General features: G+C 49.2%; 2 protein-coding genes across 2 annotated transcripts; both read left to right on the top strand.

The window, feature by feature from the left end:
* Positions 1-1,700: 1,700 nt before the first annotated feature.
* LOC103641984 (lysine histidine transporter-like 8) lies at positions 1,701-4,225 on the top strand. The gene is made up of 5 exons (XM_008665288.4): positions 1,701-2,348; positions 2,422-2,558; positions 2,800-3,233; positions 3,328-3,459; positions 3,576-4,225. Exons 1-5 carry the CDS (start codon positions 1,993-1,995, stop codon positions 4,068-4,070), a joined length of 1,554 nt encoding a protein of 517 aa, XP_008663510.1. The 5' UTR covers positions 1,701-1,992; the 3' UTR covers positions 4,071-4,225.
* A 990-nt stretch (positions 4,226-5,215) lies between these two features.
* LOC103641985 (L-ascorbate oxidase homolog) lies at positions 5,216-8,836 on the top strand. Its single transcript, XM_008665289.4, has 8 exons — positions 5,216-5,618; positions 5,740-5,849; positions 6,752-7,022; positions 7,127-7,232; positions 7,321-7,669; positions 7,738-8,115; positions 8,254-8,332; positions 8,433-8,836. Exons 1-8 carry the CDS (start codon positions 5,487-5,489, stop codon positions 8,640-8,642), a joined length of 1,635 nt encoding a protein of 544 aa, XP_008663511.1. The 5' UTR covers positions 5,216-5,486; the 3' UTR covers positions 8,643-8,836.
* Positions 8,837-11,984: the final 3,148 nt, after the last annotated feature.

The raw sequence follows: 11,984 nt of genomic DNA on the forward strand, positions 1-11,984 counted from the left end.
CGTTAGCGTTTCACAGCCGTCGGCAGAAACTGCAAGGCCATGAATGATGACACACACACTGGTTTTGGCCCACTGCGTAATCAGGGGTAGGTTCAGGATAAGATAACCAATGGGGGTCCTGGTGGAGAGGTTTGTTAGAGTAGAGCATTGGATACCCTCCTCTTATGACCATATTAAAGGATCTTCAACCACTCAACCTCTCGGTGAAATTGGAAGTCTGTAAAACGAAGCTCTGTCCGAGCTAGGTTACAGTTACAGGGCCGGCGTGAGAGCAACTTATGATCTTGGTTGGATACAGAGAGGCTGCTTGAATCACAGATGCCTGCTTGAAGAAAAAAAAAACATATAGTATTACTGTTAGGTTAGGATTCAGAGGAAGGTGAATAGTTGTTTCTAAAAATAATCACGACGGCTAAGGGTATTTTTTTGGTAGAGCTCTACCAGCTCCAGATTCATAAAAAAAAAAACAGATACATTCCACACAGTGTAGTCGGAACTTGAAGCCCATGTCTGAACTGCAGCGCTGGATCCATTAGCTGCTTGGAAGCTGTCAGCAACCTGCTGGCGGTATGTATTGGTAGCGATTACAGCAGGAGGCCAGTAGAAGAAATAGAGGAGGAAGACAGTATAAAACTAAGATAACTTGATAAGGAAGAAGACCTCTTCAATTGTTACTGCCCTTTATATATATCCTCTCAACTAGTTGGGCCGACATATACCAAATGGGCCGGATCCCTCACAGGAGCCCTGGATGGGCTGGCAGAAAGCCGAGCCGAGTACCCGCCGATACCGCAGCGTCCCCCGACAACCATACCAGATCACAAGAGTGCGACACCACGGGAAGACCACGGAGAAGAGAGAACACGACGAACGCAAGGATCTAAACACTGGTCGATTGGCCCCCGTTTCGCGCCGGCTACCGACATGCATACTCGATGTTCGTTTTCAATCATGCTACTACTATTTTCCACGGCTCGCCTTTGACAAGTCCACACACGAGGCGGGGTGCCAGTGGGCTGTGGCTCGACCTCTGCAAGGGGCTTGACCGCTTGAGTGTGAGTGCTAGTACTAGGACGGTTGGTGAGCATTGTCAAACGGTCTTAACTACCGCTGCGAGACTCCGTGCCGGCCCTTGATCGTCTGTCACCAACCACATCAAATACGGCGGCGGGTAACCTTAGGCCTTGTTCGTTTGTGCCGGATTGGTGGGTCAGAACGATTCCTGACCGGATTGCTTCTCTAATTTATATAAACTTTGATTAGCTGAAACGATTCCGGGTGCAATCCGATGGAAACGAACAAGGCCTTAGTCCATTCATGTCGTTGGATTTTATTCCGTCATCTTGTCAATGCCCGGGACTAGCCAGCCAGCCAGCCACGGGAGAAAAAGGAAAGCTTTGTCCTCTGCCGTGTGCCTACTTTGGCTGCGCGTGCGTGTCCCGCGGACACGGATGCTTGGCCCCGACAAACTTGACTTCTCCCGTTACCGCGACAGTGACGCCAGTATCATCGACGATGACGATCTGGCTGGACCTGGACCTGGACCTGGACCTGGACCGTACGTGCGCTGTCGTCACACAACGTTCCAATATATGCGGTATGCCGCGTGCGTCTGAAGTTGAAAACGCGGGGGTGCATGACAGTTGAAAGTAGCGTCCACGAAGCAGGAACCAGTGTTTGTCATACCCAGGCCAGAAGAACCCATTTTCTTTAATTTGCCCGCACAAACCCATATATCCCACCATACAAAAGCGCATAACAAGCGGCTCGCTGGCGGCACGACGTCGTCCACACCGCCGCCGCGCCGCCGCATGGCATGACTCATCACTTCACCAACCCTGTGCATGATCCAGTGGGAAATGAAATCCACCTATAAATCTCGCGTCCCGCGAACCGACCCGGCCGGGACTCGGTACCAACCAACGCACCAGCCACAAGTGACAAGTCCAATCACCAACAGGCCGCGTGCGGGCAGCGGCCGGCCACTGCACCATGTCGTCCAGCAGGGAGGTGATGGTGCTCAGCGACAGCGAGGTGCAGTCCGCCCCGCCAACGCCGCGACCACCGCAGCCGGTGTCGGCCCCGCCATCGCAGATACACATACACTCCCCGTCGCCCGCCCGCTCGCCGCTCGCCAGCCCGGTCAGGAAGGCGGTGGCGGGCGTCAAGGGCTACCTGGAGGAGGAGGTGGGCGGCCACGTCACGCGGCTCGCGGACCCGCGCGACGCCTGGCTGCCCGTCACCGAGTCCAGGAGCGGCAACGCCTACTACGCCGCGTTCCACAGCCTCAGCTCCGGCATCGGGTTCCAGGCGCTCGTGCTCCCCACGGCCTTCGCCTCCCTCGGATGGTGCGTGCGTGCGTTCATGTCGATCTGTTCCTTGTTGCTCCCGGCCGGTGGCTCAGATGTTTGCTTCTTGCAGGACGTGGGCGATCATCTGCCTGACGCTGGCGTTCGGGTGGCAGCTCTACACGCTGTGGCTGCTCGTCAGGCTCCACGAGCCTGTCGCCGGCGCCACCCGCTACAGCCGCTACATGCACCTCGCCACCACCGTCTTCGGTGCGTGTCCCTAATAAACCACGCCGATATGATTCTTTCTTTCTTCTTCCTTTCTGTCTTTGCGTACGGCGGCAAGGCTCATGCTCAGTCGCTCGCTCACGCATGAATCACCATCGCATATAGATATATATGCCTAGCTGCCCCTTTTCTGTCGTACGTGTGCTTACTTATTAGCTACGCGCGCATGTGGTTCCCCGCCACACGTACGTGCGCGCGCGCTTGCATGCCCAACCATCCTCAGGCGACAGATGGGCCAATATCCTGGCGCTGCTCCCGGTGACGTACCTGTCGGCGGGGATCTGCACGGCGCTCATCATCGTCGGCGGCGGCAGCATGAAGATGCTGTTCGGCATCGCATGCGGCGGGTCGTGCCTGGCGCGGCCGCTCACCGCCGTGGAGTGGTACCTCGTCTTCGTGTGCGCGGCCGTGGTGCTGTCCCAGCTCCCCAACCTCAACTCCATCGCCGGCGTGTCTCTGGTGGCCGCGGCCGCCGCCGTCGCGTACTGCACCATGATCTGGGCCGTGTCCGTGGCCAGGGGTAGGGTAGCCGGCGTCTCCTACGACCCCGTCCACAAGGCCCCCGACGACGACGTGGACGCCGCACTCGGCGTCCTGAATGGCCTTGGCATCATTGCCTTCGCCTTCAGGGGCCACAATGTGGTGCTGGAGATCCAGGTGAGCCAAGAAAAGCACCCATCTTTCCGGGTGCACGATCGATGGAAAAGGGTGAGCAAAACTAAAGGTAAAACTGAGTGTGCTTGCTTTGCAGGGCACGATGCCGTCGACTCTGAAACACCCGTCTCATGTGCCCATGTGGAAGGGCGTTAAGGTAGCATACGCCATCATTGCGCTCTGCCTGTACCCCATCGCCATCGGTGGCTTCTGGGCATACGGCAACCAGGTACGTAACGTATACGGACGTATACCTCGTATATATACGCACGGCCTTCGCCCGACGACGTCATCGAAGAGTTGTTGTCAGTGACTGATAGATGATCTGCAATAATGCACACGCAGATACCTCCCAATGGCATCCTGAGCGCCCTGTACAAGTTCCACAGCCGCGACGCGTCCAGGCTTGTGCTGGGGGTCACCACGCTGCTGGTCATCATCAACTGCCTGACCACGTACCAGATCTACGCCATGCCGGTGTACGACAACATGGAGGCCGGGTACGTGCACAAGAAGAACCGGCCGTGCCCGTGGTGGATGCGCTCGGGCTTCCGCGCCTTCTTCGGCGCGGTCAACCTCCTCGTCGCCGTCGCGCTGCCGTTCCTGTCGGAGCTCGCCGGCCTCTTCGGAGGGATCTCGCTGCCGGTCACCCTGGCCTACCCGTGCTTCATGTGGGTGGCGATCAAGAAGCCGCGGAAGGGCACCGCCACGTGGAACGTCAACTGGGCGCTGGGAATCCTTGGCATGAGCATAAGCCTTGTCCTCATAGTCGGGAACCTGTGGGGTCTCGTGGAGAAAGGCATGCGGGTCAAGTTCTTCAAGCCTGCCGATTTCCAGTGATAAAAAGATGCAGATTTGTCACTCAGTTGGATTCGTAATCGTAATGCAATGCTTTTAGATATGTTGATTTCTTCCTCAGGAATGTATAATGTTATGTACATATTAGCAATTTGCAAGAAGCAACGTCGACTGACACTCGTGGTCGTGCCTTGTGACGTAAATGGTATGGATACGTGCGTATTCGAATTCGATTCGTTTAAAAGGAATGGGATATAATTCGTATCCGACCTAGGTAATCCATATTCTTAAATTTAAATATTTAAAATAATAATATCTATTTAAATTTTATCCGATAAAATTTGATAACATCAATATCTTAAGAGAAAACATATGGAATGAATTCTTTATTTATTTGCTATATACACATTTTTTCGTTGGTTTATTATGTGATTCTGTCCCATTTTTTTATACACCTAGCTAGGGAGAAGTAACGTGGTTAAATAGAAGTGGAACACAAGCATCGATTTGTTTACTAATTATAACATGACCTAGTAACTATTATGTCTTGAGACAATTGCACATGTGAGACTTCAAACATCGCGCTTCACAATTCAAATCATTTACTTCGTAAAAATAGGACTAAACATCTTCCATTTGATTACAATACCATTTTTTGTTCTTTACTAGTTTTCTTTCTTGTATTTGGAGCTTGAATAGAAAATTTTGTCATGCAGTATTTTACGTCTACAGTGGCGATGTCGGTTTTGTTAAGAAACCGACAACAATAATATGTTTGCACTGACGGTTTATTAAATTGGACAAGCCATTTTATTTCACTGAAAACCGCCTATACAAATTAGGTATTATCATAGGCATAGAGCTTTTTTTCTAACTGGATTTTAAAATAGGAGATAATGATAAATTGATAAGTAAGATGGTGAATGAGAAAGAACCACTAAAACCCCGTAGTCAACTCTGGTAGGTTCACTCCAATCCACGTGGACAACCGGCGCCGCTATCTACAACGACGATACCATGAGTCTGACCTCCGGCCATACCGTACCTCTTGCGTCTGTACTATCTGTTTCGCCGGCGTGACGGCAATCGATATAGATCGAAGCGGCTGCAGCTGCAGCTGGTCCGCGCGTATCCCTTTTATTCCGATATTTGTTGACAATCTAAACAGCAGCCCTAGCTATTATATCGCCTGTAATCCCGACTCAACGCCCGCAGCCTATATATATACGGAGTACAATAAACAGAATTCCAAATAAAAATCTAATCTAAATTCTAAACTAGTCGGCGCCTACGGTCTCGCCGGCTCCAGGGCCAGGGCGTGCGGCTGAGAAGGCAGGGCTCGCCGGCTTCGGACGACGTGTGTGTGCGGCAGCAGGCCGGCCGGCAGAGCTCGGATTCCCGGCCGGTGCTGCAGCAGTGCATGTGCCTCCTGATCCACCGCGCCTAACGCCGAGCAAGATGAGATCAGTTCTTTTCTTCGTGTGCATTTGCTTCCTGTTCGTGTCGACGGCGAGGGCGGAAGGCCCCTACCAGTTCTTCGATTGGGAGATCACGTACGGCAGTATCAGCCCTATTGGATCTCTACAACAGGTGCAAAATTATTCTGTACTGAGTTAGTCTATGAGTGACGACTCTATGTCTGGACTCTTTTGCTATTCATATCGCATCTTTTACGCAATTTATAGATCGATTTTCCTATGTTGGTTCATAGGGAATCCTCATCAACGGGCAGTTCCCCGGGCCGAAGATCGAGTGCCAAACAAACGAGAACCTGATCATTAACGTCCGCAACAAGTTGCCTGATCCGTTCTTGCTCTCATGGTACTTTCTTCGTTCTGTCAACCCCTATGAAACATAGAGCTTTTATGATCTTCTCCACACGGGACGGGTATTCATGGATACAAAATACTCGACAGCTAGCCATTTTAAGATAAAGCGTGGATGGATGCGGATTGATTATATATTCTTGTAAGGACATATCGGTATTCATGGATATAATAGTGGGCACACATTAAGATAATATGTGGATGGATAGAAATTGACGACGGTCCTGACTTTATTCGGCACTAGTATATGAGTGTATTGATGAAACGGGTATATCTAGAGCATCATGAATGCAACTATGCGTATGCAGAGTGTTTCTCTTTTAAAGAGTAGTTTTAGTTTTTATTGATTGATGCACAGATATGTGCAGAGTGTTTCTCTTTTATCTTGAGTTTTATAAGTCAAGACTGTTTTACAGGTGTACCGTGTCCATTTGATGCTTGGTTAGTTACGTTTGGTTGCACCCAACTAAAGTTTAGTCCCTGTCAAATTGAATACTTGAATGAAAATTATGAATATTAAATCTAGTTTAATAATTATAAAACTAATTACAAGACTAAAAGACAAGATAAATTTATTAAATTTAATTAAGCCTATATTTAACACTTATAATTGATATTCAAACATTTAACGTGACACAGAATAATCTTTAGTCATGGTAACCAAACACTATCTGCTTTTACAACCGAAGCGTTGATCGTTTTGATAAGTTTTCCAATAAATTATATTGCAGAGTATTTTCCCACACACACGAGTCTTTTTTTTTTGTAATTGATTAATATTGAAAAGTCAGTGAAGGAAATATTTGGTTCATGTACTAGCGTCTTTTCTTCAAACCTGAATAGGAATTATATTGATTTACTGTGCTTTATAAAAGTTAAATTGTTATGAAATCGCAGGAACGGTCTGCAGCAACGCAAGAATTCATGGCAGGACGGCGTTTCTGGCACCAACTGCCCGATCCCGCCGGGCCACAACTTCACGTACCGCATGCAGGCCAAGGACCAGATCGGTAGCTTCTTCTACTTCCCGTCCTTGGCCCTCCACAAGGCCGCCGGTGGCTTCGGCGCTATCCGCATCGACAGCCGACCGATGGTCCCCGTCCCGTTCCCGCCGCCGGCCGGCGAGTACGCGGTGCTCATCGGTGACTGGTACACCACCAATCACAAGGTACCAATATATATATGATCGATGACTAATTTGGCTTCTGCAGAAAAGTAATATATAATGCATAGCTAGTTCTCTGATGATGGCTATCGTTTTCTTTAACACAGTCTCTGCAACGTATGCTGGACAGCGGAAAGGAATTGCCTCGCCCTGATGGCGTCTTGATCAACGGCAAGGGTGGTGCGGACGTTGTAGATTTCGCCGTCGAGCAAGGTGACATTATTTTGTCCTCTACTTAATTTATGTAAAAAAAAAGAGTACTTCGTCGTAGGCTTTAAGCTGTCTCGTACTCTACGAGCAGGAAAGACGTACAGGCTGCGCATCTCAAATGTTGGGCTGCAGAACACACTGAACATCCAGATCCAAGGGCACAAGATGACGCTGGTCGAGGTGGAGGGCACGCACACGGTGCAGAACGCCTACGCCTCCCTCGACGTCCACGTCGGCCAGTCGCTCTCGGTGCTGTTCACCGCCAACCGCCCCGCCAAGGACTACCGCATCGTCGTCTCCACCCGCTTCACCAACGCCACCCGCCTCCTCTCCACCGCCGTCGTCCGCTACGCCGGCTCCAGTGGCCCTGCTCCCGGGCCACTGCCCGCTGGGCCCGGCGACGACGTTGACTTCTCCCTCAACCAGGCCCGTTCCATCAGGTACGCACGCACGTGAATGAACCCATCTCGACCGTTCAGCTTGATTAACGATCGTTCGGCGAGAGCAGGACGAACCTGACGGCGAGCGGGCCGAGGCCGAACCCGCAGGGCTCCTACCGCTACGGCTCCATCAACGTGACCCGCACCATCCGGCTGGCCAGCTCGGCCGGGCTGGTCCGCGGCAGGCGCCGGTACGCGGTGAACGGCGTCTCGTTCGCGGAGGCCGACACGCCGCTCAAGCTGGCGGATCACTACAACATCAGCGGCGTGTTCCGGCTCGGCGGCATCCCCGACGCGCCGCCGCCGGCCACCGCGGAGGAGGTGAGGAACGAGACGGCGGTCATGGACTCGGACCACCGCTCCTTCGTCGAGGTCGTGCTCGAGAACGGCGAGGGCGGCGGCGTCCAGAGCTGGCACCTCGACGGCTACAGCGTGTTCGTCGTCGGGTACTGCTACTGCTACTGCATGCATTCTACACTACTCCACCCACTCGCGACATGACATGGAACAAAACTAGCTAGCTGTGGGCTGCATCTGATATATATATGTGTGGTATTTTTTTGTCTGTGGATTCTCGTCTACAGAATGGACGTGGGGACGTGGAGCAAGAAGAGCAGGGATGGCTACAACCTTGTGGACGCTGTCTCGCGCTGTACCGTGCAAGTGAGATCGATATCCCTTTTGTTGCATACATTCTCAGGCATGCTGTGAGAATGAGATGGCCGGGCAGGCTTACTCGATCTTGTTCCGTGACCGCGCGCAGGTGTACCCGAGAGGGTGGACGGCGGTTCTGGTCGCGCTGGACAACGTGGGCATGTGGAACATGAGGTCGGAGGTGTGGGCGCGCAGGTACCTGGGCCAGCAGTTCTACCTCCGCGTGTACACGCCGTCGCACTCGTTCCGCGACGAGCTGCCCATCCCGGACAACGCACTCCTCTGCGGCCGCGCCGCCGGCCGTCACCACAGCCAGTAGCCGCCGCCAACCCCTGCCGCGGCGGTACTAGCACAGGCCACAGGAGCAGCACGCAGCTGTATGGTCGTCTAGTGTCTAAAAGGAAACCCAACATATAAACATTTTATATAACATTTTATTTGTTAGTTGGATTATTCTTGTTCTTCTCTCATTTGATAACCTGCTAAATTGGATCCCAACCAAATTTTGGACGAGTGCCACTGTTATACGTTGTTCAAGGCTGAAATATACACAAATTCGTGTTGCCCGTCACTATCATCAACCGTGAAGTGTGTCAATCCCAGATCGATCGGCCGCCGTCCACATATAGACTGATATATCAACATGCCTGCTGGCTTGCTGTTGTAAAAGAAAAGGTTCAATTCCACGACATATGGTCGTTGGGCTTCTTGATGACGGCTACCTTCGCTTCGGATTAAAGCCGACTGTTTAGACTGCTACAGTTTATAAAACAAAAACACTATAAAAATAATAGAAGTCGGTATGGATTAAAACCAAACAAATATACTCTTAGTTTCTTCTTTTTTAAACAAAAGCAACCGTGATTCCGGTAAGTCTTTGCATAGCAAAGCCCTATTATTTGTGATCTTACTCGAGAATATGACTGTTGTTTGATATCCTGGTCCCACTAGACGTTGATATCCTAGTCTAAGATTTAATATAATTAATAGAGTAATTACATCAATAAGGTGCATGCATCTTTTTTCGGAAGCTTGTCTCGAAAAAGAATCCCTGAGTTAGGCATGATTGGTCTAGAGCAATATTAGAATGAGTGACCCACTGATAAGTCTTTTTTAGTGCGTATGAGTGAGGACAAAGTGCGGATAAAATACTCGTGCTGATTTGTTGGGTGGTCTATGGTCATAAAGGGCCGCCAGAAGCAAATACTGTCGGTTAAGGAGTGGATGTGGTGTTACAATTGTTGTCGTTCTATATATTCGTTTTATGATTCAAATAGCAATGCCAACTTTGTTGCAACGTTGCTTCTACTAGCTCGTAGGTGAACTTGTTCTGCGCCAAGAGCCACTAGACTGATGACTGCAACCCTAAGGCTGGTTTGGTGACCAGAAAAATGGAGAGGATCTATGTGGAGAAATTCGCTTCATATTCAATTTTGAATAGCAAGTGGATTCCTTCCACATATCTCTATTTCCTTTATCACCAAACCCAGCACTAGACGACTCAAAGTCCAAACATGATTTTTTTAAAAGAATATATAATGTACCCACAATCACACATGCAGTAATCCAAAAGTTGTACTATTCATATCTGCCGGTGGATTAGGCCTAGAGATGCTAATCCGGCCTATTTTTTGGATGAGATTTGGGTGCATGTTTCTCGTGTTCCGCATGAATGGCGAGACTTCTTGGCATTTTGAGCACTTGGATCTATATATGATTGGCACTACTCTTGAGGTGGATATGTTGACATATAGGAAGAACGGGATTATTTGTATGCTGGTTGGCATATTAGACAGAGAACAACTGCCTCTAAGACAGATATTGTTTTTCATAAGGTGGGGTATGAGATTACATTCACTCCCGAGCCGTCGGATTTTGAACCATCAATGCCTACCTTGGTCCTGGGCACTTTTGAAAAAGAGGACGGGGACAAGGAGGATGGGGCTTCGGGGGAGAGAGAATCTGGTATGTCGAGAAAGAAGCAAAAAAGTGCGATTATTAGGGCCGTTCATGACTTTTTGGGGTCTGGGGCGAAATCCTATATGGAGGCCCCATCGACCATGTATATACACTATATATATAATTATAAACACAAATTATTGAACATTCAATAGAAAAAACTTATATACCATGCCTTAAAGTTTATAAGATGACAAATATAAATTAGAGTCATGACACTTACTTGTCACATGTCACATGATATCATGCTAAAATTTTCTTCTAACGTTTTATGTTACAAAGTCGTCGATTATACCATAAAGATCAATCTTATCCAACAACTTCTTCTCAATGCACAGAATTATCAAACCATTTAATCTACCTTGAGTCATTGTTGATCTCAAATAGTTCTTCAATAATTTCAATTTTGAAAAGCTTCTCTGAGCTGATGCAACCGTCACAAGCATAGTAAATAATATTCGATAAGCGATTGAGACATTAGGATAGCAATCTAAATATCTGGCATGCTCGAATATCTCCATAGCAAACAATATGCCAGGCGAACAGGCGGCTGGCGGCATTAAGTCCTCACGAAGTCACGATCGCTATCCTGCAAGTCCATGAAAAAGAGATGTGGGGGCTACTGTTTTTTGATGAGGTGGGAGCCCACTAGCTATGGGGGCCCAGTGCGGTGGCACCGCCCACACCCCCTAGGGCCGGCCCTGCAAGTTATCTAGTGAAGGACATGGCTCGGCTCCCATGCAGGTAGAAGGCATTGAGGTCCAGAGGTCATTGTCCACACCGATGGAGAAGAAACAATTTAAAACATCTAATTTGTTGGTTTTCAATGCTGTCAAACCACCTGGGCAGATTGGTTTGAAGAAGCCACTTTTTTCTACTGTGGGGATAAATTTTGATCAACATAAGCAGGTTTGGAGTCTTGTAATTGACTTATCTTGTGATGTATCTTCAGTTGAATGCCTCCATGTACAACACCTTAATGATTTTAATCTTGATGTATAGGGGACATTGCATGAGTCTGGGTCTTCTTTGAATGCAGTGTCAGGCAGGCAAGCCTTGGCTACAAGTCAAAATTCTACGGCTGTTGAGGCTAAGTTGTCTCCTCAGTTTGAGAAAATGACCATTACAGATCAACTCTCGACTGCCGGTGCTCGACCTGCTTTGGAGAAGGCCGATGATGTGGCTCATTGAGAGCACCTAGAGGGGGGGTGAATAGGTGATCCTGTGAAACTTAAACTTATAGCCACAAAAACTTGTTAGGTGTTAGCACAATAATCGCCAAGTGGCTAGAGAGAAGGTCTTGCACAATACGATAATCACAAAGAATTCAACACAGAGAAGACACAGTGATTTATCCCGTGGTTCGGCCAAGTACAAAACTTGCCTACTCCACGTTGTGGCGTCCCAACGGACGAGAGTTGCACTCAACTCCTCTCAAGTGATCCAATGATCAACTTGAATACCACAGTGTTTTGCTTTGCTTATCTTTATCCCACTTGCGAGGAATCTCCATAAATTGGAGTCTCTCGCCCTTACACTTAAAGTTCACAAAGAAGCACGGAGTAAGGGAGGGAAGCAACACACACAAATCCACAGCAAAATGCGCACACACACGGCCAAGAAACGAGCTCAAAAGACTATCTCAAAGTTCTCACTAGAACGGAGCTCGAATCACCGAGAATGACAAACGAATGCGCAAAGA

Source organism: Zea mays, chromosome 10 (genome assembly GCF_902167145.1).
Source record: "Zea mays cultivar B73 chromosome 10, Zm-B73-REFERENCE-NAM-5.0, whole genome shotgun sequence".
NCBI lineage: Eukaryota > Viridiplantae > Streptophyta > Magnoliopsida > Poales > Poaceae > Zea > Zea mays.

Coding starts and splice junctions, on each gene's coding strand:
- LOC103641984 (XM_008665288.4), top strand. CDS start 1,993: ATGTCGTCCAGCAGGGAGGTGATGGTGCTCAGCGACAGCGAGGTGCAG. Junction 2,559..2,799: donor CCTCGCCACCACCGTCTTCG/GTGCGTGTCCCT, acceptor AACCATCCTCAG/GCGACAGATGGGCCAATATC. Junction 3,460..3,575: donor TCTGGGCATACGGCAACCAG/GTACGTAACGTA, acceptor ATGCACACGCAG/ATACCTCCCAATGGCATCCT.
- LOC103641985 (XM_008665289.4), top strand. CDS start 5,487: ATGAGATCAGTTCTTTTCTTCGTGTGCATTTGCTTCCTGTTCGTGTCG. Junction 7,670..7,737: donor AACCAGGCCCGTTCCATCAG/GTACGCACGCAC, acceptor CGGCGAGAGCAG/GACGAACCTGACGGCGAGCG. Junction 8,116..8,253: donor TACAGCGTGTTCGTCGTCGG/GTACTGCTACTG, acceptor TCTCGTCTACAG/AATGGACGTGGGGACGTGGA.